Source organism: Scatophagus argus, chromosome 21 (genome assembly GCF_020382885.2).
Source record: "Scatophagus argus isolate fScaArg1 chromosome 21, fScaArg1.pri, whole genome shotgun sequence".
In the NCBI taxonomy this organism is placed as follows: Eukaryota; Metazoa; Chordata; class Actinopteri; family Scatophagidae; genus Scatophagus; species Scatophagus argus.
The window spans coordinates 14,099,705-14,124,843 of NC_058513.1; the positions used below are offsets into that span (position 1 = coordinate 14,099,705).

The 25,139-nt window shown below is 41.4% G+C and overlaps 2 protein-coding genes across 3 annotated transcripts in view; one reads left to right on the top strand and one right to left on the bottom strand.

Moving 5' to 3' along the window:
* dock1 (dedicator of cytokinesis 1) overlaps positions 1-25,139 on the top strand; it is a 164,736-nt gene that overhangs the window by 71,577 nt on the left and 68,020 nt on the right. The window lies entirely within an intron of this gene.
* LOC124052815 (inhibitory synaptic factor 2A) lies at positions 464-17,057 on the bottom strand. The gene is made up of 3 exons (XM_046377498.1): positions 15,823-17,057; positions 9,943-10,014; positions 464-883 (listed from the first exon to the last, which is right to left on the bottom strand). The coding sequence occupies exons 1-3, from the start codon at positions 17,055-17,057 to the stop codon at positions 700-702; spliced, it is 1,491 nt and encodes a 496-aa protein (XP_046233454.1). The 3' UTR covers positions 464-699.

Sequence of the window (25,139 nt, forward strand, 5' to 3'; positions counted from 1 at the left end):
ATAGAATTCCAATAAACACCTCTGACTTCTTTGTCCTTTAAGTCTCTTCTTAACATATTATGAAAGTCTTCGATCTGGCATGGTTAGTAGATGATCTACATGTGTGAGTTAATACTCAAAATAGTTCTTTTTAATTATTCTCGAGAAAATGTATCCTGAACAGTGTTAATTGTGCTTTGCAGTACGGTGATATGCTGTTGATGTAGACCTCAGAGCATCATGGTTGATTTGCCAACCTCTCCGGGAGGCTGGGAAGAAAGACAAAGTTCCAAATGGTGAATAGAAATGTGACAGTCGCTGAACAGTTACCATAGAATAGGACCCCATAGATGTCGGCTAGAAAAATATATGCAAATAGACAGAGGGAAATCAAACTCGTCTTCTCACCTTTCTGATCTCCAAGTATGCTGCTCTGGTGTAATTTCACACCCTGTTTGAAGAAATTAGTTCAAAATAACTCTGAATCCATTTTTGGTAAGCGTGACATTTCGAATTTTCCATGGAATCCACACTTGTGTCCCATTACACATCCTGTCATCTCTGAGAAGGGGTTCAGTATCCAGTGGCTACCAGGTCTGCAAAAAGCCAAGTAGATGTGATAAAACAGAAGACGACGGAGAAACAAAACAAACATGGACGACCAGACGGACGCATTAATCCTGTGCATCCGGGTTGAGGGAGGAGACCATCCTGTGTCTTTCACAGGAACCAAAGTTTCCAGCGAGCGTGCTTCTTGGAGTCAGCTTTGGACTTGCGTTTTGGAGTGGAGGTGAAGGCCTCCTGGGGGTAAGGCAGGGGGGGGAAGTGGCCATCCTCTGTAGGGCAAAGCCTCTTCATAAGTGGCTGCAACTTGTCCTCCTGCTGCTTGAAGTCCAGCTCCACACTGCAGCAAAGAAACAGAGAGACAAGCAATCAGCTCAGTCAGTTACTGAAACACCACCTCATCCAGCTTCTATTCAGTTTCTTTCTACATTTTTTGAATCCTCCAAGACCTTTATTGTGAAAGATTTGCAGAATTGATCAGAAGAATCAATCAGTGAAGAAAAAAAGTATTTCTCTTAGATTCACAGCAATAGTGAGTATAACACAGCTATATTATTGTACTGATTGAATAATGCTGTGTGCCCCTTATTCTTATTTTTTTTTATTTTGAACCTGCTAATCTGGTATTGATTTGAATGCTGACTTTAATTTGACACTTTTACCATGTGTATTCATTCTTCATCTACACCGAAACTACTCTGTTTTTCTTTCCCCTTCATGCTTCTTTTAATCTTGACATGTTTTGACTGCCCCACTCCCCCTGTAACCATATTAAGTATCTGCGCTGTGTCCTGTTCTCACTTGACCCCTGCACAAGCATCTGTCACAGCACTGCTCAGCTTGGTAAAGCGGCCTACATTCTTTGCTTACTTCATCCTTATTCCCAGTAAAATCTCCTAATTTAGATTTTTTTTTTTTTATTCCATCTGGCTGCCCGCTCTGGCTGCCCCTTCTTCCCCTGCTGTCGTTTTTAATATTTGCATTCTTATTGTGATTTATAATGCGAGGAGGAAACCCCTTTTTCCCAGTGAGGATCGCTGGGCCTTTGGAGGGGTTGTTGTTCTTGAGATCATTTCCTTTGCCAAGTCTGAGATCAGAGCCTTAGCATTGATGTGAGCCTTTTAGGATTTTAGTTTTTATCATGTTGCTTTAATCCCTGCACAATATGACGACATCATCAAAAGGCAATGGGGATGCGGAATGATTTAATTTGTGGGATTTCTGTGCACACACACAAACAGAGAGGCTTCCTTCTCGATATACTCTACGCTTCCCCAGGGTGCTAGGGGATTTATCTGGACCTGTAATCATTGTAATCCCACGCCCGCGCACATCTGACTGCTAGGTTCTGTTAAGTGACCCTCAGATTACAGCCTCAGCTGTGGTAAGTGTAGGGGAACTTTAATCTGCTAAAGCCTCCTCCAGCCACTAGCCTGAGTCGGGTCTGACAGTGACTCAAGTCAGTGTCGGATGCTGAACGAGACACTCAGCACTTTGCTTTTGTTTGACTCAGGCCTTTACACAGGGCCAAGAACACTGCAGCCATTAACAATAAATCAAGGGCTGTTAATTACACTTGCATAAATCCACTTCACTCTGTACAAAGTCTGGGAGAGTTTGTGCACACGTTTGTCTGCATATCACCTTCTTTTGTGCAGCTGCAACAAACTGTAATTTTTGTATTTTGTTTGGTTCATGAAGGACTGATGAGAATGCATGGAAGGGATGTATTGCAAGGCAGGTTACTGAAACCCACCAGTGAATAAGTTTCTTGGCTCCATATTTCCAAATCTCATTTTAGTTCTCTGCCAGTATTTGTTAATATGTACGAATTTGAAATGGAGCTCAGCTGAAAGGCATCGATGAATCATTTGCTTTTCTGTTTGCTTTGTTAAACCTTGCGGGCCTTGAACCAAGTATTAAGCCCAATGCGCTAAAGGTCTGTATTTTCTTTTGCTCAAAATTACTTTTAACAGCTCAGACAAAGAGATTTGTCCTGAAGGGACTCATTCAGCTTGGTAATATATCTAAAATAAAACCTTTGCTTTGAAGACGTAGAAAAACTTTGATATTGTTTCACCTGGTCTGTTAAACTATTCCAAGTCTGTCTGTTGTGCAACTGATCCAGTGATCAGGCTGTCGGCAGCTGCGAGGAAAAGACACCATATTATGTTGCACTGGTCTTGAATCAAATTTAAAATGCAGTTCAAGTTTTCGTATATCACAAATGAATTTGCCACATTTGAGACCTCTTTTGCCCCATGTACAACCCAGAGTGTACCTTTAAGCTTATCTGCCAGTAAGCTTCTCTCATTCGCAAAAGCCTAATGTATTTTGAGCAATGATTCAGCTACAGTGTTCTGAGTAGCCCCTTAGACAGTCTACCCAAATTAATTCTAATGTTCCTCTAAAAACCTTCGGCTCTAAACGAGCTTTTACGTGCTATTGTTGAATCTACCTTGTCTCTTTCAGATTATACTATCACTTCATGGTCTTACATTTACTCATACTAATATCAATATTTTTCTCCTTTGGTCAGGCCCAAGGGAACTGAAGTACGTGTATGAACACCACGCTCGGGATCACGACGTGTAATAAGATCACAGTGTCTTCTGAAGTCAAACTCAAACACACACATTAAACGTAGTTCATGAGCTGCAAAATTAACAGGCTCTTGCAGCTTAAATAAGTGTTGTAACACAGCATCAAAGGATCCTGTGATCAATGGCTATGTGTTTGTCAGAGCATAGGATGTGGTGGTGGTGTCACTCGTGAAGCAGAATGCTGACTATTTCACTGTGCCCTTTTTTCATCTATTATGAAAACCCCTTCAGTTAACATTCTGTAGAGGCACAAAGAGACAGGGCTCTCTCACCATTTTTGAGGCATCATGTGCAAGTATTGTAGCTTAATGTGTCGATTCTGTGGGATTTGTTTCTCACACATGCAAATGCAGACTGTCGATGTGCATCCGTCTAGATTCGTGGCCATTTACTCTTATTTTCCAATTATGCTCTGAAACCATATTATACATCAGTGCATTTCATAGTACTAATGTGGTAAGCTTGCCTTTGTTCAGATCTTGCCTTTAGATTTGTGCCTCTGTAGGCTTACTATGCAATTACTTAAGAATTATTTTAGGATTGCTAATCTGTCTTACTTAGTACTTACTTATCTTCCTTTCAGTAGGTATTGGTGTCCACTTATATCCCTCTTAACCTTTAATTCAGATCTCCTTAATCTCAGTGATTCTTGAGTGTATTATATAAATTATCATATCAAAAGAAAGATTGAAATACCTGCTCAACTTTGTTCCCATCTGCCATGTAGAATTTGCAATGGAAACATGATAATGACAAGAAATAAATGCAACATTTTTCTTTTTGATCATATTTTTCTGTGCAAACAAAAAAACAGATTTGTTAAAATCTGTTATTTCCGACAACTCATTTGCAAGGATTCATTTTAATCAACATATTGATATGCCACACCTGTCAGGTGGATGTGTTATTTCAGTCATCAACAATAATTTTAACAAAATTTGTGTTCAGAATTTGAGAAAAATATTCTTTTTGTGTGTAGAGGAAAGTCTGTGAAAAACAGGAACGAAACTAGCAGTGTTGCATTTATATTTTTAAGTGCATTTATTCAAACAAGACCCCAAATCTAAATGACAAACTGGGTATGAAATGACCCATATGGCTACTGTTGATGCTGACGTAGCTAGTGATGTGCTTTCATCTGTTACTGAGAGTGAACAGTCATTAGTTGTTCAGGGAAACATAAACATGCAGTGTTTTCAACAAATAACCAGTACCATAGTGATATCTTTAAACTTCAGCTGTAGATATATAATGGCAGCAAACAGGGGTCATTCTGGTTCAAACAGCCTTGACCTTTGTTGCATGTCTGTCCCTCCTTCTCTGCTGTGTTTTATTGTCAGTAAATTCCTACTAACGTCTGTGTGTGCATCTCACTCTCTGTATGACCTATTAGACAGGTTTACATGCCTCACCTGACTCATGTTTACACGCTATTAATACCAGTTATCCCACTTGATACCGTCTATGTGGATGCCAGATTTTAAATCATTATTTGGCTACGCTCATTTCAGTGCCTTCTCAAGTTCACATGCCATCTGCCTTGGTGCTCTGTCACAGTGTTTTTTCAATGCTGTGTATAGCTGTATTTTAGTCAGACTAAATCCTTAAACACACTCTCTTGAAGATCCTCAGTGTACATATTTGAACAATTCTGAGATTCGTGATGCTCAGAACACAACACTGGCCCCGGTAGCGGTTTGTTTTTTGTTAGCGTGAGTTATTTTTATGAAACTGAATTGACTCTTTAATTAAATTTGCTGCTCAAATACATGACTTGCAATCTGCCAGGAGACTCACATAAAGCAGAGGTAAAAGTGCTCTGTGGCTTGGGAAAAGCAAAGCAAGAAAACTTAAATGTCACTGAAAAGGAAAGAAAAATCTGCATAATTCCATTTGGAAAAAAAGGCAGAGTGAAAGATAATCATCTCATCTTTGAAACCTACTCAAAAAGCATTTTAATGAAAGATTTATTAGTCTCCACCCGGCCCAGTTATCAGCATCTCCTTATGAAACTGTCACGGGCCCTGCTGCGTTGTTCCACATTTTGATTTTTTTCTGAAAGCAAAAAGTGAAGCGTTGTTGGCATTTTTCTGTCCCCTAGCTGCCACTCCCCAGGTTGGATAGTTGGATCGGAACAAATTGAAAATGGCACTTAGGCCCTTTCCAGTCTTTAACCTCTTTAACCCACTTGTTCTTAATGTTTCTTTGTTTCTTGCTCACTCACTCCCACTCTTCCCACTCCCTTCCTGCTCTCTGAAAGTGTTTATATTTATTTATATTTTCTTGTATAAGAAACCTAAAGTCTCACATGAGCTCATCATGTACATACACACCTCTCACCTGCCCTTTATCCCACCCATGCATCTTTATCTCTCCTTGCCCCCCCTCATCCTCTCTCTGACTCCCTGTTCGACATTCTCACCCTGCCTTCCTTTTTTGTTCCCTTATCTTCCCCGGGTGTGAATGTTCTCTTCCCGGCTGTCCTCACCGTCCCCTCACACTGTCTGTCCCACTGAGGATCTGTCTTGTAGCTATGGTAACCAGCTTGCCACCATGTTGGGAAACATCATTATGTTTGCACTAAAAGAGATATCTTCCCACAGCAGCATCGTGCGGCAGGACGGCCTTGCTGCTCGATAATTTCCATATGTTATAATGTAATCAGCCCTGCAGCCTTTAGCTACGCTTAATTGATTTTCATAGCCTCACAGAGAAGATTGGAGATTTTTTTCCTCATTTCAAATACACATTTTCTTTTTCAATTTTTGTTATTTTTTTTATTATCTGTGCAAACTGCACAATGTTATTCAAAGAATATATTATCATCAGATAGTTAGTTTATTAATGAGCTGGGGCCCAGTTACTGAATTAATCGAAAGACGTGCAAGCTAATGACAAAATTAAACTGATTGGAAATAACTGTAGTCCATTGTGAACAATGAAATCCAGTAATGGGGAACGTCCTTAATCACAGCCACTTAAACCTATCTCCCTGTTTGATCAGCACATTAGCCCATATAAATTCAGCGGGAGGAAAATGAGATTACAGGGTTTCTGCGTCAAGACGCATCACGACTTAATGCCTGCGGACTTGAAATAAGTGGAATGCATTTCAAATCCCCAGCTTTTCTGCACCGTCCAGTCTGTCTCATTTTCTTCCTCTCCAGCGTTGCTCCGTGTTTGTCTCTCATGCTTACTCTCCTCTTTTTGTCATCCCTCCCCTTTCCCCCACCTTCCTCAGTAACAGATATTACATCACCTGGCAAGACAGAATGAACTGCAATAATCTTTTCATCCCTTTCTCCCCCATTCTGTTTCAGTGTTGTGCGCAATGTTGAAAGCATCCAATCCCCAACTTCATTTGAACACACTCTCCCGTTAGCTGTTAGGAGGAGATAACGTATTCAGGAGAAACAGTGAGATAGCGCGAGAAAGTAACTGAGAGAGGATAAAAGCAAGGCAGACTGAGTTCAGGATGAGGAAAGTGGGTCCTGACAAGGACAAGAGACTACAACAGCTTGTGTATTCTGTTTGAAGCCCATGCCCATAGACTCCAGCACCGGAATGACCAGGTGCTGTTGTTATGCTGAGGATGGGCTCCGAGATGGTGCCATATACTTCTTGAACAAATTGATTATGCTGAAGAGTGCATGGCTGGCTCCTTACCGGGCTGTGTTAAAATGATTTATGGACCCATATGTCCACTCTGGTCTTGAGCGTCATCATAAACACAAGAGTTAGGAGTTTGGCCCAGACATAAAGACACGAACACACTCACAAAAAAAATCCTAATAGATATTATAGACAGCTATTCTTCCCACATACAGCTCTGCTTCCTGTCTTGTGTTTCTCCACCTCCAGAGAGGTTGTTTTCATGGAGATCTAAGTAATTAGATTGCCATTTAATCCTCCTGCCTGTGTGAATACAACTGCTATATTTGATTCTGTGTCCAATCAACACAATTCACCATGCCAAGCGAGTCGCTTAAAGGAAAACTCAGATCAATTTAACAGATTTCAAACATTTCACTTCTAAATTTCTGCCCTTTTGTCAGTTTGAAACCCTGCCAGGTGCCGGCAAGGTTTGTCAAAAATGAGTCTTCTATTTGGTATTGAGTTTCTGTTTTTCTCCACATCCTCCTTAGATGAAGTGTTTCAATTGATTGTGGCAGATCTGGGAAGCCAGATGAGGAGTTCTAGTGTTAATATAACGCCTTTTTGGAGAAAGTTGCCATTGTGTGCGCGTGATTTGCGCCGACCAAGTCAAGGGACAAATCTGACTTTGCCTGTAACACCTTTATATAATATTCAGTTAGCTTCTCTTCAGGAATTTACAGGTGAGAAAAAAAAATATGTGTAGCTATGTTGGACAACTCACTGACATGTATGTATAATTGGCTCATATTCAAATAGGCACCCTTAATCATAGCTTTTATAGCAGCCTAGATTTAGCATATTTTAATCCTTCATTGGGAATTCAGGTCATGGCAATATTTAAATGAAACACCTTTCCCAACACACCACTGATTAGTATAGGTACACTCTGAGCTGCTAAGAATATGTTGACAAAAAGAACCTCATAAGGGAATTGCTGACATTTTTTTAAATTTAGACCTGTTATCACCCCGCAGTTGGTGCTCACAGGTGCAGGCAGAGCGGAGATGGAGGATAGGAACCTGAGGGAGCAGGGCCTTCTCCTCCCCAGGGTCACATCACACAGAGTTAACGTTAAACATGGTGCTGACTAATTTATAATACCCGACGATCATCCTGTCCCATTTCATCCATCCTTTTAACCCCTGTACTCAGTGCATTGTCTCTTAATTCCCCCCCTGCCATGTTGTGCTCTTCCAGTGTCCTTCACATCATGTGCCATTATTCAGCTCGCCTCACTTCATCTTGCTGTCACTGAGTTCATGTAAAAGCACCCGTTCTAGTTGTCCACCCTGCGGGGTACCTGCAGCGATTTAACCACACACTACTTTTCAACACGATGTACCTTCCTCAGCTCACACATCAGAGTGAACAGAGCTGTGCCTTGCTCCTTCATTTTCAGGAGCTGGTTGAAGTTTGCAGAGTGGCTGATCAGTTATTGAGAGCAGCGGATATAAAATGATTTAAATGGCTCATTGGAGGCAGAATGGCGACTGAGTGGAGCAGTGGTGTCCACTAAAAACAGTTTCATTGATTGCTTGTCACCCCCCCTGCTATTTAACTCTCCTGTCTCTCTCGTATTTTCCCCCCTCCTGTTCTTTTTGACTGCTGGAATCACACTTCTTCTCAGAACCAAACAGACAAACAGCCACACATATGCTCATACCGTTTGTGTCATCTAATTCTGACGGTGAGTAAAGAGCCCCATGGGGCGTGCAGACTGTCAGTCTCGGTGTGTGTCAAATAGGAACGTTCAAGCCTGTCAGAGGTGTTGGGGCCTACAAGGCTCTGGCAGTAGGTGGGTCAGGGCCACCGGCTGTGAACTTTAAGCTGACATCACAGGGTTTCATATTAGGGCTGTAACTGTTGGTCATATTTGTCATATGATTGATCTGTGAATTTCCTAGAGCGAAACTACCAGTGTAGCTCCAGGGATGGCCTCATACTTTAGACCACACTGAAATATTTCAGCTATTTTTTTGAATGAATCACCATGTTATTTTGGACAGACATTCATGATCCACAGAGAATGCATTCAAATAACTTTGGTGATCCTGTGACTGTTCTTGTAGTGCCATCACGATGTTCAAATTTGTGCCTCAGAGTGAAATATAACTATTGAATGAATTGCTGTCATATTTGTTAGAAATATTCAATGGATAAATTCCAGTGATTTTAGTCATCCCCTGACTTTTTGTTTGTTTGTTTGTTTGTTTATGCTCAGCTATTCACATTCCCGTCAGACAGGCTAACTGTAAGATGGTAAAGACTATGCCCATCAAACCTGAATATTTTAGCACTATCACTAAGAGCTTGTTAGCATGGAAACATTAGCCTTCAGCCTAAAACACAGCTGTGCCAAAGTACAGTTAGTGGAGCCATGGATCCTTAGTTTTGCTTTCGATTAATTTGTTTAGTCTTTAAATGTCAATGAATACCCATCACAAGTTCTGATAAGCTCCTGAAAGAGTCAGCAAAACTGATGCTAATTTATTTTCTGCCGACTAACCAATCTATAATTTCCAGTCATTTCACATAAACACATTTGCACAGAAAGAAACCTCTCCAGCGAAGAAAACTTACACACACACACACACACACACACACACACACCTTCATAAAGGTAACTGTGCCCCCCTGTTAAACTAATGACTTTGGACTCATGTCTGTACTGGCTGTCAAATAAATTGAGCTGAAATTGAAAGTATGCAGAGGCTCAGTTGGCTTGGCAACAGTACAGCAATGATATTTCATGACGTTTTGATGGTAATTAATTTCACCTTTTGTGGTCCTGTGCTTGCTCATCCTACAGTACGTATCCTCTCTCCTTTTCACCTTTTTCTTGCCCTTTTGTCGCTAAATCTGGCTAACCCTGCACCTGCTACACACCCTTTCGGTGAACGCAGGGGTGTGAAGCGGCAACGAAGAGGCTGACAAAGGTGTGTAGACTCAGAGAGAGTGCGGTGTGTAAATGTCACACGTCCCCATGTGCTCATTAACAGAATCCACATTAGTCCTGCATCCCCTGCCCTCATCACCCTCCTATCTCTGCTGTCCTTTTTCCACCTGTTCCCTTTCCCTCAAGGAGAAAGGACAGGGCACATTTAGATCATCATGTCTTTGAAGAGGAACGGGTACTAACCTGTAAATAATGCATGCGCTGTTTCGGCATGTGTCACAGTTGGCCGTGTCCTGTCCGGTTCGATAGGAGAGTCTGCGGGGAAGATAAGAGTCGTGAATGAGTAATTACAGGACTTGTTAAGCTGCTCCCTCACACTTTCCTTTCTCATCTTGTTTGTCGTTGCTCGTTAGCAGTGCTGAGGTAAATGAGGCTGATGAGGAGTCATGCTGCCCTCCTGAGTGGCCTGTGTCCGGCAGCCAGAGCACAGTGTTGGCAATTAACTATGCCTCACTGATTGGAGGTCAGATAAGGCAAACTAGTTCACAGGATGATTTTCTGGGCTGTACTTAAGAGTAGTTGTGATGGAAAAACTTGCATCAGAATTGTTTTATTACCTTACAGTTAAGAATAATCTTATGAATAATACTAGAGAAATTCCATCATTGATTAATCAGTTTCGTATGAGATATGTGACGTGTTGTGAAGCATAAAGTTATTTTCATTGTAAACCATTTACTACCTGAAAACACTGAGAATCATTTGGAAGTTAATGGCTCTTCAGAGCAGATAAAATTGACATTTTTGTTGAGGACGGTAGCCCTTTGGCTCTACCTGGTCTTTATTTCATTGTCATATTGATTCAACAATTCACATTCAAACCCATCAATATTCTATTACATCCTGTGTGTTTTTATGTTGTTCTGTTATCAGTTGTCACGGAGATAAAATATTACCACGAACCAACTTCCCTTTACAGATATTCCTCGTGGGGCAGCTAAGAACCAGGTGATGGTCCTGAATGCAACCATTTGGTTACATGCTTCAAAGGCTCAGTGGCTTTCTTATTGGATTGGCGTGTGGAAATGAGCTTATTGACTGACAGCAAGTTTCTCCTTGTAATTAATGACCTATTACAGTGGACGTACTGTGGACTCATTTCACCAGTGACATGGACAAGAAGGAAGTGCTCTGCTCGCTGGTTTTTATGTTTATGACCTGCACTGCTGCATCAACAGAAAGGAATCTTGTAAAACCCGGGGCTGATGTCAGGCTTTGTGTGGCTGCAACCTTCATCAGCCGCTCTCCTTTGCAATCAAGTGGTCATATGGAGTCACACAAATTAGCTATTAGCAAGTACGACCACCCACATGCTCGAAGAAGCTTTCAGTTGGTTTTAGATGGAAACGTTTGTATGTGTCACAAGCCATTGATTATTCCCTTTGTCTTACCAGGATAAACTTATCATTTTCTTGGCTATCCACATGATGCAGAAGTCTGAAATCCGTGAACCTGAGTTTATCACAGTGAGAAGCGCACTTCGTGTTAAAAGATCCTGAATTACTTGCTTTACTAGTTGTGAATGCAGTTCGTTTTGTGGACATAGTTTTGGTTTTATATGATATTTTTATGAGTTTTGAGATCACTGTCAATGGAATTTCATTGGTGCTGCTCGCAGCAATGAACTTGTGATTTTAAAAAAAAAATCAACATTAGTTTCTCTTTTCAGAAAGAGTGTCCTCGTTACTCTCATGCTCACCCTGGAAAACACTGATCACAGTGAGGCCAGTGGATTATTTACTGTAATGGAGACACTGTTTCTGCAGCGAGATGTTGAATTTTAACTTTGTAGTGCAAGAGAACCACAAATTAATTCCATTTACCTCCAATGTGCTGGGGTAAGACATCACAGTAGATGCCACTATAGGTTAAAGCGAAAATGTTTTTTGTTTAGTTTGGGTGAACCAGTGCTAACTGTGTGTATGTGCTAACTTTCAATTTTATTTCCTGTCCCTCTTCTTTCCCCGTAGCACAGACATTTTTCGAAGCTCTCTCAGGGACTCTTGTCATGCTGTCCATTTCCCCTCCTTATCTGCTCCTTTCAGTGCTATGTGCTCTGACAGGTATATTAGGAGTGTTGATATCAATATTGTTATTTAAGGCTGTCGCAGAATGAGATAATGGGGAAAGTCTGAGAAAAGGATGAGTGCAGTGATATGGGAGGTTTACTTGAAGTTTGCAGCTTGGATTAATTGTGAATAAGTGGCTTTCTGTTTTAGGGGCAGGGTATTGAAGGTCGTCTTCACTTTCCACCCAGGTGAGCCGATCGATAAGCGGCCAATAGGGTGCGCGCGCAGCTAGTTGGAGAACAGCTCACCCTTGTTCTGTCTCTCGCCCTCATGCAGTTTAGATGTCTTTCTCCATCTATCTCTCATCCCTTACTCACACTGAGTTTATAAAGCAAAATAAGAGCACAGAGCTCATTTCGCCAGGCCTCCCCAGGGAGCGAAGCCAAAAGTGCCATTAACAATATATTTACACGCCCTGCCCCCTTTGTGCTTCTAGGTGAGCTCTCTGAAAGGTCACCGAGTGGGTGGGAGTACAAAGACAAAAACCATGGACACATACACAGTGTTAATAGACAACAAGTCCCCATGGGCGTGATTAATTGGGTCCGGCCTCCCAGCACGAGCTGATGATGCAGCAAATTTATTCCCAAATTTTGTATTGGTGGATGGAACCAGTGATGTGCCCCAGAACAACTGGGCAGGGCTACACTGGATATGTGTGTGCCTGCATGAGCCTGTGCTTCCGTTTAGTGTGTGTGGGGACCTGAAGTGACTTGCTCCAAACTCCTTTTTTCCCCAGCAGCTGCTTCTATAAGGTGGAAACTTCTAATAATGCATTAACGGGGAGAGATGTAGCTTTACGTTTCCTTGTCACTCTCATTCACTTTCTTTCACATGCTAGCTTTCTAGCTGTTTTTCTCTTCAACCGTCTCCGTTCTCATCGAGTAGTAAAGTGGGAGAAGTTATTTTGAGTGTTCAGGGCCTGGAAATACCTTTAGTTTCCGGATAGACAATGTACTAAAGTATTAGGACACCTGGCCATTACACCACCAGGCATTATAATGACAAAGTTGCCACAAAGTTGGAAGCATAGCATTGTCCGAAATGTTTTGGTATGCTGAAGCATTAAGATTTTCCTCCACTGGAAGTGAGGGACTGAGCTCAAACCCTGAAAACAGCCCCGTACCACACCTGAATTCAATAATAAGAAGGTGTGTCTCAGTACTTTTATCCATGTAGTCTATGTGAAAATATTTATGTACAAACCTGTACATAAACACAGAAGGACACAAACAAAGCATTTAATTTAGAAACATCCAGTTACAGAGCCTAAAATTCAGATTTAGCTGTTAAAATTTGCTCACTTTTGGATTCTGGCTTCATTTAAGGTCTGAATTTGCTTCAGCTTTGGTTTGCAACTCTGGCTCATTTCTTCACCATTAAAACTTCAGATGAGGTTTCCAAGTTGAGGAACATTGAAGATATTGAAAAAGTTTGAACTGAGAATTTAAAGTGGTAAAAAATTACTTCAAGGACATGTCGTTCCTTCTAATCCAGAACTCCATTTTTTTTTCTTTTAGTTCTTTGGTTTTTCATAACTCTCAGTACATTAGCCATTGCAATTCAATTTCTGTCTGAGCAGCGAGACAGGAACACACGTGTGGTGATGAATGCCCACAGCACTGCATTTCCCTCATTGAAAAATGAATGTCATGTAACATAAGCAGTTATATATCATATATAATTGCACTCGCAGTTCACCTATAGCCAGTGGGCGCTCCTATTTGTTGTGTCTGTGACATTTATGTAATGCGAATGTGAAGTTAATGTACTGTGACTAAAGCAGGATTAGAATTTTTGCTTGGCTTGCTAAAAATCTGACTTTGAAAGTGGAAATATGTACAGGAAGAAGGTGATGACCGTGTTTGTACTGAAAAGTCAATGTTCCCTTGGACTCATATGGATTACAAGAGGCTTATTCTGTTCACTGACTTAAACTAAATATTGGCTCTTGTAATTAATGCATGTATTGTTCTCTTATGTATGTGACTGAATGGCACCATTAAGCAGTAGTCCCTAATTTTCATTTACAGTTGAAGCCCCTCCTTTGCTCTACTCTCCCACCTGCCACTTTGGACACATCTGACAAACCAGATGTGTTTGGCAACACGGAGAAGATGGCACCCTATGCTGCACATGTCTGCTCACACTTCCACTCACAGTACATTTTTATATGTTTGGTGATGAGGAGATTATGGCTCCTTTGTGCAAGACTGAAGGAGAATAATAATAATAATCCCTTTAGATGGTGTAAACTCGAACTGTTGAAGATTTGTTCCTTGCTCATGCCCTGCTGAATAGGGGTTTTACCCTTGTCATTCATTCCAGTTGATATTGAGAGTTGTTTTCATATACTTTGAAGCATTTCTGGTCGTGTGCTCCTTGTTTATAAGCTTGATAGGTGTGTGTTTGAGTGTGTGTACATGTGTGTTTGTGTAACTCCCATAGCTTTTGGACTCCGGGTTGGTATGGCGTTGATTATATAGATTTTCTCACTCTGTACCTCACCGCGGTGCTGGGTCACAGCAGATAGGGATCTGAGTGCTGTGCCCTAGCAATTCGCTCAGCAAATTGGCCATTTTGTTTGCCTCATCCCCTTGGATAGACAATCCTCCGTTTCAGCAGCCTAGATGCTATCTGCAGTTCTTTTGTGTATATTCAGTATCCATTGGACAGTAAATGGCTTTTTCACAGGCCTTGGACTTGCTGGTTATTTGTGGTTATTTGCTAGTCTTTTTTGACATATACTCAGTTGACAACAGAAGATGATAAATTTAATATTTTATATGATTGTGTTTGTCTGAATTTGATGACAGCAACATGTCTCAGACAAGTTTGGACAGGGGCAACAAATGACCTGGAAAGTTGATGAATGCTCCAGAAACCACTGGGTTAAATGGCAACAGGTGGTATCATGACTGGGTTTTGACAGGAGCATCCTTGAATGGCACGGATGGAACAAGGTTCACAACTGTGGTTTGATTACTATGTGGGCTTGTTAATAAACACAGTTTGCTTGCAAATGACTGCATCCCAGCTGTTTTGGGAATGTACATAACATGATAGGCAGTTGGATGAGGCCAGATTATTAATAGTCTAGTTTAGAATTTACTTATGCGATAAAAAAAAACAGTATAATAATACATTTCTATATTCAGACATACTCAGAATTTGACTTTCAATGTTTCATTCTAAAGGAAACTACTGGTTAATATGTGACCTCTGATGCTGAGCTCACGCACATGGTTTTATTTTCAAGATGTGAAGCAGTTCATTCAAAAATACTATGAAAGTGTTGAAAGAGGATTAAAGGCCACAGTCATAGTGGCAGTGTTTTATACGACGAGTCATCGAACCACTTGAGCCAAAGCGATCGAGATGATTTCTCTGTAAATAAGTTCTGCAGCAGCTCTGTCGTATCTGGATCATGGCAAAAGGACATTGTGCTGTGATAGCGCCACATCATCCCAGCTTCATGCCACTGTGATCTCTTTTCGACACACGTTGGGTGCGTTAGTCAAGGCTCTACTGAACAGCTGTCACACATACAAGCTGGTCCCTAAGATCTATCGATAATGTGACACATCAAGAGGAACCTTTTCCCATTCATGCTGAATCACGAAAGTGTTCCGTGTCTGTGCTCTTTCCCTTGCTTTACCCTGTGAACACAAGGCCCTTTCCTCAAATTTGCCAACTTATCCTTGACACCAGTGTCAAGTGAAGAGTCCTTATTGAGACCTTATTAAACAGATTGGGTATTAGCCATGGTATGAGCAATCCAGCTTTGTTAATTTTGTTAGAAAAGTCTTTCTTTTCCATTACTGCAGGCTCAGTTTTTGGTGCTACAGCAATCTCTGAATCCCAGCACTGTTATTTTATTGTTACTCCATATCAGCAGCTACCCTGAGTTCAAGTACTGGAATCAGTATAGAGAGAGAAAATATTAAATCAGTGCATATTTAGTGAAAAAAACACAGACACAGAGATGTCTTACCCTTCTCTGTGGGCCTCCCCCTTCTCCAGCTCCTGGATGACCCCCAGCAGCACCTTGATGGTCTCTTGGCTGGAGCTAATGAGATTTTCCATGGCCTGGAGCTGTGCTTTAACATCCCTGTCCTGATTCATAGGCACTATTTGCTTACAGGCCTCCTGCGTTTGGTCAGGCGGTGGCCCAGCAGCCTCACCACCTGTGCAAGGTGACAGAGGCTCCTCCATGCCCCGAAGAGGCCGGGCAGATAACTGTCCAGTGTGGCACTGTGCCTGTGTTGTACAACCTCTGCTGGAACGTGGTAGTGTCTCACTCTGCAGCCCGTTGAGCTGCAGGGCTTTCTTCCTCTTGCTCCGCACAGATGGACTGTCCAAGCACTCCACTTGGGTAAGAGAGTTCCAGGCGATGGGGCCTGTAACCTTGGAGGCCCTGTCCGGCAGGGTTCGGGACGAGCCCTCCTCCAGATTGAACAGCTGCCTCTTGGTCGAGCGGTCCGTATCAGCCTCTCTGTGTTGTAATCCTGTCCTGGCTTTGGATGGGACACTGCAGAGCTGGTACTCTGCCTGTGCTCCAGCTCCTCTTCCTCTCTGTGTGTCTGCAAGGCAGTCTGTGTCTGCAGAGCAACTGAGCAGCAGAGCGTCAGAGCACAGGCCATCAGGTGCAGTGTGCTGCTCTACTGTGGCAGTGCACTCATTAGTATGGAGCAGAGCCCTGGTCCTCCGGACTCTGCTCCCCCCACAGGCTCCCTCCTCCTCCTCATCATCATCTAAACCCTGCTCAGCAGCCTTGGACTGCTTCACCTCCATGACAAAACCGTTTTTTTGACCTTTATAAGTTTCCACGGCTGCCACGTGTTTAAAGGTGTGGCCTTTCTTGCGTTCGAAGGGAAAGGTCTGATAGCGTTTCTTCAGGTCAGGGGACGTCTGCACACCTGTGCTCCTTGTGACGTTTGGGATGGATCTGCGGGCAGGGACGGTCATGTACTTGCGGTACGCTACTTTGTATGAGATCGGCTTGCCGCCTTTCCCCGCTGCCTGCAACTCTGCCTCCCTTTGCTCATTCTGCGCCTCACAGATATCCTTGAAACGCACTTGCAGGGCCTTGTTTCTCTTCCTCACTTGTCGACTGGCTTCCAGGGAATATTTTACCTCCAGTGCCAGAGAGGTGGAGGGCACGGGCGCTGCCTCCGAGTCAGACTCTGAGTTGGTGAGCATACATTTGCCACCCTCCTTGCTCACCATGTTTCCTGAGAGGCATGGAGAGAGATTCTGTGTTAATCATGGGTAAAGAAGGGCTTAGACAAAGACGCTTGCCTCACTATTACATCCCACTCAACAGAACACACAGACTCTCTAACCTTAGGGAGAAAGGAGGAACATGTGCAGTAATTTAATGAATTTTCTTATTATTGAAGTGCTTTTATCAGACATTGCCATTATGCATGTCAAAAAGCATAGCAAATACAAATTTTTAAGGTGCAGATTTTTCCATATTTTATTTTTAATTGAGTTTGACATTGAATATAGTTTCCGTATTTGATGCTGAAGGTGTGGGTTAATATCATGCATGTCTTGAGTTTCTACATGCACACACATTGTGTCTACCCTTGAAAGAAAACGCTTTTCATTTCTTTCTTATTGCCAGGTTCTAAGGGTCTGTTATGCTTGCCAGTCTCTCTGTGTTTATTTACTGAAAAATTGCAAGAGTTGTGCTTTTAGCTCGCCCTAAAAATAATCCCAGCAGATTTTCACGATGCATTTAATCATCTTCTCTGTGAAACCAACAACTCCAATTTCAGAATAATATTCATTCATTTATCATTGCCAGTTAAAGCATCTTTCAGGACCGATTCCTCCTTCTCTCCCACTTTGTGAGTTGATAAGTACTTGTGTTTCAGTTTGTGTGGGAACTTACACCTTCAAATACACTCAGTTAACAGTAGCAATATGCAGTTGTGTATAACAATGTGCAGTTTATTTCCATGGTTCATTAGGTTCAGCAGGACTCTTCACTGCCTGACCTTTTCCTCTCATAGTTGACAATTAAGTAAAAATAGAATTTTGGCCTTTTTGGGGACACATTTGCACATCTGTTCATTTTCCATTTTCTAAAGGAACAGAGACGAGAGAACATTCTAAGAAAAATGGGAACAATACCTGCAAACAGGCAAACCTTTGTCTGATAACTGTACAACACTCCCCCTTAGGAGAAACATCCCATGCAGAGATAATATAAATTCTTTTTACTTGCTACCACAGGTATGCTCAGCAATCACAATTCTGCAGTTTGCCCCTGATGCTCTGATACAAATGTAATTCTCCTTCTGCCTGTTGATTTACAATAAGTAAACATTGCACACGCTCTTATAGATGTGAAATTAGATAGGACAATTATCCTTCTCAGCTTATCTTCCATGACTGCTCTCTGTCAACAGGGAATGATTTCCTATTTAAAACCTGTCTGTTTACTTACCTGGGAGCTGTAGATTGGACATTTTGTCCCACTGTCTTTTCCATCACATTATCATCCTGGTCTGTGTTGTTAAATTATAGTCTCGGTTTCTAGCTCTGTTTGGAGAGGCCCAGCCACCTGTCTTTGCCTGTCTGATTGAAGAACTAACTGTAATGTATAGATATGCATTATCATCTGTAAATATGGCAATTTTCATTACATGTTGGAGGCGGAGGTAAACTGATTAAGGGAGACAGTGTAGTGCTGCAAACTGATTGTTTTATTAGACTTTGAAAATCCATTATTGGTTTTAAAATTACCGCCTTCTAAAGATTTAGTAACATTTTTTTCATGAGTATGTGAATGAAAGTTGTCATGTTGCCAGTGAAGGGATGCCCAGGATTATGATGTTCTTGCTTCAAAGATCTTCAAAATTGCAGAGCTGCTGTACCCCACACTAATTATGCTAAATCAAGACAGTGTTGCTGTGACTAAGACAGATGCCAGATATCTCATGGGCACTGGGACTCTATCTGCAACAGTCCTCTCATGCTCAAATAGTCTGCATTGAAGTTTTTCATAAATTAAACTTAAAAAGCTAATGCAGACACACAGACCTAATGTGACACATTGCCAGACTTCCTCAGAAACTGTCCAAATATTGCCCAGTAATATCACTGGAAACAGATGAGCGCACCTCAGCATGCTTATATGGACAGGTTAGACACAGCAGCTTTTTGCTGTGCTGGCAGATGTTTGTTTGATTCTCAACACACAGGTGATTGATGTGACTAAATGACCAAGGAGTACAGTGCCAGCTTTGTGGAAACTGTCTACAAGTCTTACACATAAAACATGACGCATGTGTAATACCTAGCATCATACAGTGGGTGAAAAGTGAACAAAATGCAAAACTTCTCAGGAAAGTATCAGCCCCAGTCACTGCATTTATGCACACTGAAAGACCAAGGGAATTTGAAATAAAAAGCACATAATGTGCTTATCAGTGGAAGCACAAAAGAACAGCACCACCATAAAGATCTCCACCTTTTGTATGCATATAATCATTTAATGACTCTGGAGCACCCTTACCATTAGTTTAACAGAGATGTGAAAGCAGAGGGATGTACGATCATGTGAAGTGGTAGAACAGCTGTGTATAGCACAATCCAATGCATTCATTTTCCAGTTACCCCAGCTGTGTAGAGACAGGGTGTTGATTGTTTTTTTACCCTTCCTTTGACTGTTTGATCGTGAAATATTTATTCCTGGATGTTTTTCACCCACATGGCTCTCTTGGTCCATCACTGTCATTGTCCTCTTTGCACTGGGCAAAGGAAGCCATTTTGAATAAAAGATTAAACTGTTACCTTACATTACCTCTCCATCTGAGGTCTTCATCTATATGATTCTATTTTAAGAACAAACTGAACATCAAATTCAATATCTGCAAATTTATATCTGATTACAATTGAAGAAGCCCCCCCTGTTCTATACCATCAGATATTGAGACATGAATGTAGTTTGTCAGCACAAACAGCAACAACAACAGTGTTTCCTCTCTACTTTCCTTTCCTACACACACAGGCTCCACAACGCATACAGTTTTGAGGTATTGTATCATATCTGCATTTAAATTTGATCCTTTTTGGCATGTCAGTACTGCAGGCTGAATGATGTGTCCCAGGCTCCACATAGCTGATTTGTTGCCCATTGGGTTCAGGCCCCGACGACTGTAGCAGCACTCGTATCTCACCTCAGGCTGGAACATCACCCCCTGGCCTCTTGCATAAACAGCATGACTCATCACGCAAGACTGTGACAACTGCCCCTTTTTAGGGTGGCCCTGATTCTTTTCCCCCCCCCCAATTTATGGGCAAGTAAGTGAAGTGAACTGACCCACTATTTTCTAACCAGTAGGATGGACCAAAAACAGACCTCACAGGGTCATGTGCGCATGGCAACACACATCAGACGAGTTCACATCTGACCTTGTTTTCGCAGCACAGCTCACATGGCTGTCACACAGACATTGTGGTTTATTATTTGGGTTATTTCTAGGGGCACCAGCGCATTTTGTCCACAATGAGCGCCTGTTAAGCACAGTTGGTTCTTGGGAGGATTGTCCCTGCTAATTCAGCCATTCTTCGAAGCGCTGCACGAACATTTCAGATTATTGCAGTAATGCAATTCATTATTCTTTCATGGGAATGGTCTTCACGCTCAGAGCATGTGCTCATTAAATGCACCTTCACCTGCATTACTTTTAACTGCATACGAGTCAGCAGTTTTGTGAATGGCAGTTGCCTAATTGAACTTTTGGTTGCCGGGGGGGGTAAAATCTCAAAAAAAGGTGGAAATTCAGTGTCCTGATTAAACGTGGGGATTCAGTGTTTACCATAACTTTGAGCCTGACTAATTTTGTTTTATCGCTTCTGCTTCACTGAAGGGAAAATTCATTAATATAGCATGCATCACAAAACCAGTGAATTGATTAAACTCTGGAAACATGCTGTACATGTCAATTAGCAACACCTGCCTAAACAGCCGTTTCATTAAGCTTCTCCATTATCTCTTTGTTTCTTTTACATTACTTTAATCTTTTTCCAAGGTTTACACAGTATATGTTTTAGGTGTTTGACTGGCAGGTTAGAACAAATAGTATAGCAGTAAACTGTCATACACTTTATAGACAGTTTATTACTTTAATATACTTTTGGTCTGTTTTTATGGATGTTTAGTTCCATTTGAGGAAAATATTAAAGTGACAGCATACAATGTTATTTAAGTGTGCATTCAGTTTTGTGGCAGCAGTTTTTTTAAAAAGCCCTTAGTAATCTTTTCTCTGAGTTTAGTCTGAACTTGACTTGCCTGTGCAGAGCCCTGACCTCAGCTCTATTCGACAACTTTTCGATGAAGGGGAAATTCCAACTGTGAGTCAGACCTTATCACCCAACATCAGTGGTCAACCTCACTATTGCTCTTGTGGCTGAATTGGAGCAAATCCCCGCAGCCAGGTTCATTTTGTGCAAAGCCTTGCCAGAAGGGAGGACATTATGATAGTAACATAATAATACCCATGTTTTGAAATGAGATCTTCAAAGGAGTACTTTGGACAATGTAGTGTACCCACTGATCTTTTAAATGTGTCTCTACCTTCTCAGACCTCCTAACAACGGCTCAGTGCTGTTTATATCCTGTATTAAAATCACAGGGAATCTAGATTCAGCCAGCATTGCAAATGAGATAAAGTGAGCTTGAGGTTCGCCCCGTTGTTACATGCTCTTCTTTTGCTGTAGTGTTTTATTACAGCTCAGCATGGTCTCAGATGCTGCTTGAACAAATGAGTGTGGCAATATCATCACAAGCATGGAAACTCCACTGTAATCCAGAGTTATCTACTCGTGTTTTGTTTTCCCTCTTTTCTCTCCTGTCAACTTTCTCTCATAATTACACGGGGCTTAGCAGTGTTTCCCCAAAGTCTTTGATCTGTCTCTTAAGAGCGCGCTCACTAAGCAGTAAAAAGATACATAGGTTTGAAGTTTACTTTAGAATGAGTTGGTAAGGTCATTCAGAGTTGTGGGTTTACCGTTAAATTTTTATTTTCTGCCTGTTTTTGTGCGGCAGCGTGTGAGCAGGCTTGAGTGCACCCATGCTCTCAGGGTGTAATGCGAGGGTATATATAGCAGAATGATTGACTGAACAGGTCAGTGTTGAGGGATAACAGCAGTACAGTGCATTAGGCTGACACCAAATGCAGCAAATCCTTTGTCAGTTAATGGTAGCTTAATGCCCTAAGATGGAATGGCACTGGAAATCACAGGATTTTAAGGGATTGTCTTTCTAGTAATTGTTGCACAGTCAACATGGACCATTGCCCTGTTGCCAAGCACCATTTTTAAAGATTTTACTCAGAATCGCCATGCAGAATCATCATTTTGCAGTAATGACCAAATAACACCAAGGACATATTTTTGGTGCAGAGTGCAGTTTGAAATAATAATAATTGCAAACCGAGGAGAAGGCAACGTGAATCTTTGTTATAAACAAGATCCAGAATAACTGAACTTGAACTTTTAATACCATTGTTGTTCTGCAGCAACCTTAAACCACAAGAAATCGTTCAGTGTCAATATGTTCTGTATATAAACATGGTGCAGAATTAATTAGTTGCAGACTCAATGCTCAATAGTTTTGTGTGTGGTATCACAGTATTTGCATAAACACAGTGTTTATTTTGATGTCAGAAGTCTGATACTGTGACAGGATGAATCCAGATTTGCTGTTAATCCACAGCACTCAGAATATCCTTTTATTCCAAGTTTCTACCATATGCGTAGCATTTACTGAAAAGCTATTTGTGCATTACATATATTTACACATTTATATTTACTATTTTTAATATATTTATGTTTATATTGCATCCATCTGTGCACATGACGCTCACATTAGATACTGCAGTTACAGTACAAGATTTTATACAGGCTTACAGTGTAATGGCCTCTCACTGATCCTCCCAAGCCTCCAAGAGTGTGAGCTGTATTAATGATATTTTCGTCCCCTATTATGTATGATGCTAGAAATTACTATCATGAAACAGCATACTTCGAAATCAGTCATCTTAGGGCAAGGCCACTTTGGCCTTTGATAAATACAAATTTGTTGTGGCCAACATATGAGGCACAAAGGCCAAAACTGTTATAACACTAATAAGGGATATTTACAAAAATCAAATCTGTATGTACACTGCAGACACACAGAAGAGGAGGTCAAATCATACTGAGAATTATTTTCTCGCTTTTCTTGTGTGAAGAAAGAATCAAGAAAGTTAAAGATGGCGTTTCCCCTGGACCTGTTGATCGTGAGTTTGCTTTGTCCTTTTGGATTTTAACACAGGACTCACAGGTCTCAGCAGTAGCAAGAGCCTAGTTATGTACGACGACAGCAAATTTTAAAACTCGCACGTATGAATACTTACACTGGTACGTGAGTTTGTTTATTGGTAGTGCCGCATGCAATTTTAAATGAAGAAGTCTGTGTCTTTGGCCACAATGACTGAGGCATTCATGGCACTGGCCATTCAGCCTTGATGTAATTCCTGTCCTGGAACAATATAGTTTACTACAACTTTCTGTCAGTATATTGCATATCAGTCTGCTGCAGTTTTCACGGAGGTGTCCTATCCACAGACTGTAGCCTACGGACATTGTAGTCTTATTATTTTTTTACCCACTTTGTCCCCACTGAATTGCAGTTGTTTTCTTTGTTGTTTCCTTTCTCGCTGTAGTTAGTTGGCTTTGTGTGCTACGCTTGCCACTCAGGTGGGTTCCTGGGAGCTTGATGAATTGACAGGAAGCCTGCAGCCCATACGTCAGTGAACATACAGGCTAGATGGTGATCAGACCTCAGGAAAGGATGTGTGCTGCAGAGGCTTCCTTCTCTAATCAGAATGCATCAGATCACTCTCTCCTTCCCTCTCCTCTTTATCTATCTGCAGAACGTTATACCTCTTCTCTCTGTTACTCATCTTTTTGTTCTCTTCCCCTTTGTTGCTTTCTCTCCCAGTTTGTTCCTGTCTCTTGCACTCTCTCCCTCTCTTTGCCTTCTAGACACGCTGAGGTTTCAAAGCTGATGGGTAACTAGAGAACTCCCCTGCTGCTCTCGCATTCCTCCTAGTCATCTTCAGCAATGAAAAAGACACATACATGCAGCCACACACTAGGATGGAAAAGAAGACGAAAAGACTAGAATAAATAGGCGCAGGGCCCATGGATGTAGTTTTCACTGTGCTTGGATGGAGAAGCACTGAATGTGAGTAAAATAGAGAGGGGTAGTGATGGAGAGGGAAGATGAAGGATCCATGAACAAGAATAAGCAGAGACTCGGGGTGAGAGACTGCAAAAGTCACCCTGTCTTTTCAATAAGATGGACCATTTTGTCAGCTCAACTGAATCTCCTGGAAGCCCCATGTGGTGGAGCGACGGGGGTATATGAAGCCACTATACAATCAACAAACTAAACAAAACTGCTGCGCAAAGACCCTCTTGTTGTGCGGGACTCTCAGCGAAACATGGACTCTTCGAGGTCCAGTTAGTTTTGTGCTTAGAATTAAAAATACGTGTCAGGCTTTCAACAGTCTTTCCCGCAAGGATTTGATGTGACTGCTTGCAGGACACATGCTGCAACGGGTTCCAGTCTTACCAATGATGTCATAACTATTCCACTGATCAACAGGTGGTGGTGACTTTGCTTCCATGTGCCGGCAAAGGCAGGGAAGAAGACTGCAAAAAGTTTGTAAAACCTGTAAAGTATAACTTTTGTTAGGAAACCACACAGGGCACCTTGGTTCAAACTTACAGGAAGTCTGCAGGACCATAGAGCATGATAAGTGACCCTGACCTCCACCTGCTAAGATCAGCAGTTTAAGAATTAAGAAAAATAATTATTCACAGTGTCCTTTGCAAGAAACTCAAGCTACAAGTAATTAGTGCTGACAGAGTGAGTCGATCTGCAGAAACTTATTTGACCACAACACATTTTTGATAATCTATACCTAATCTATATATATTGATTATATATCCATCTATTCTTTTTTTTTATTTTTTTTTTCTACAGTTACCAAGCATAACTGCACAGTGTTCGTTCATCCTTCTCATATGTAAGAATTTTTTGTAACTGGAATTTGAATATCTGTGGGTTTTGGTCTGTTGTTCTGGAACAAAACAAGCAATTTAAATCAATTTGCCTTGGGCTCTGGGAAATTGTGTTGCCATTTTTTATGATTTTAGGAAAAAAAACTCTTAATTGAAGAAACACTAAACATTAATTTTCTTGAAAATAACTTAATTGTAGTGCTAAAAGTAAGAAAGCAA

What these genes read in the sequence shown, in the direction of transcription:
- LOC124052815 (XM_046377498.1), bottom strand. Translation starts at nt 17,057, where the DNA reads ATGGTGAGCAAGGAGGGTGGCAAATGTATGCTCACCAACTCAGAGTCT. An exon ending in GGGGAGGCCCACAGAGAAGG is followed by an intron (nt 10,015 to 15,822) that starts GTAAGACATCTC and finishes TCTTCCCCGCAG; the next exon opens with ACTCTCCTATCGAACCGGAC. An exon ending in AGCGCATGCATTATTTACAG is followed by an intron (nt 884 to 9,942) that starts GTTAGTACCCGT and finishes TCTTTGCTGCAG; the next exon opens with TGTGGAGCTGGACTTCAAGC.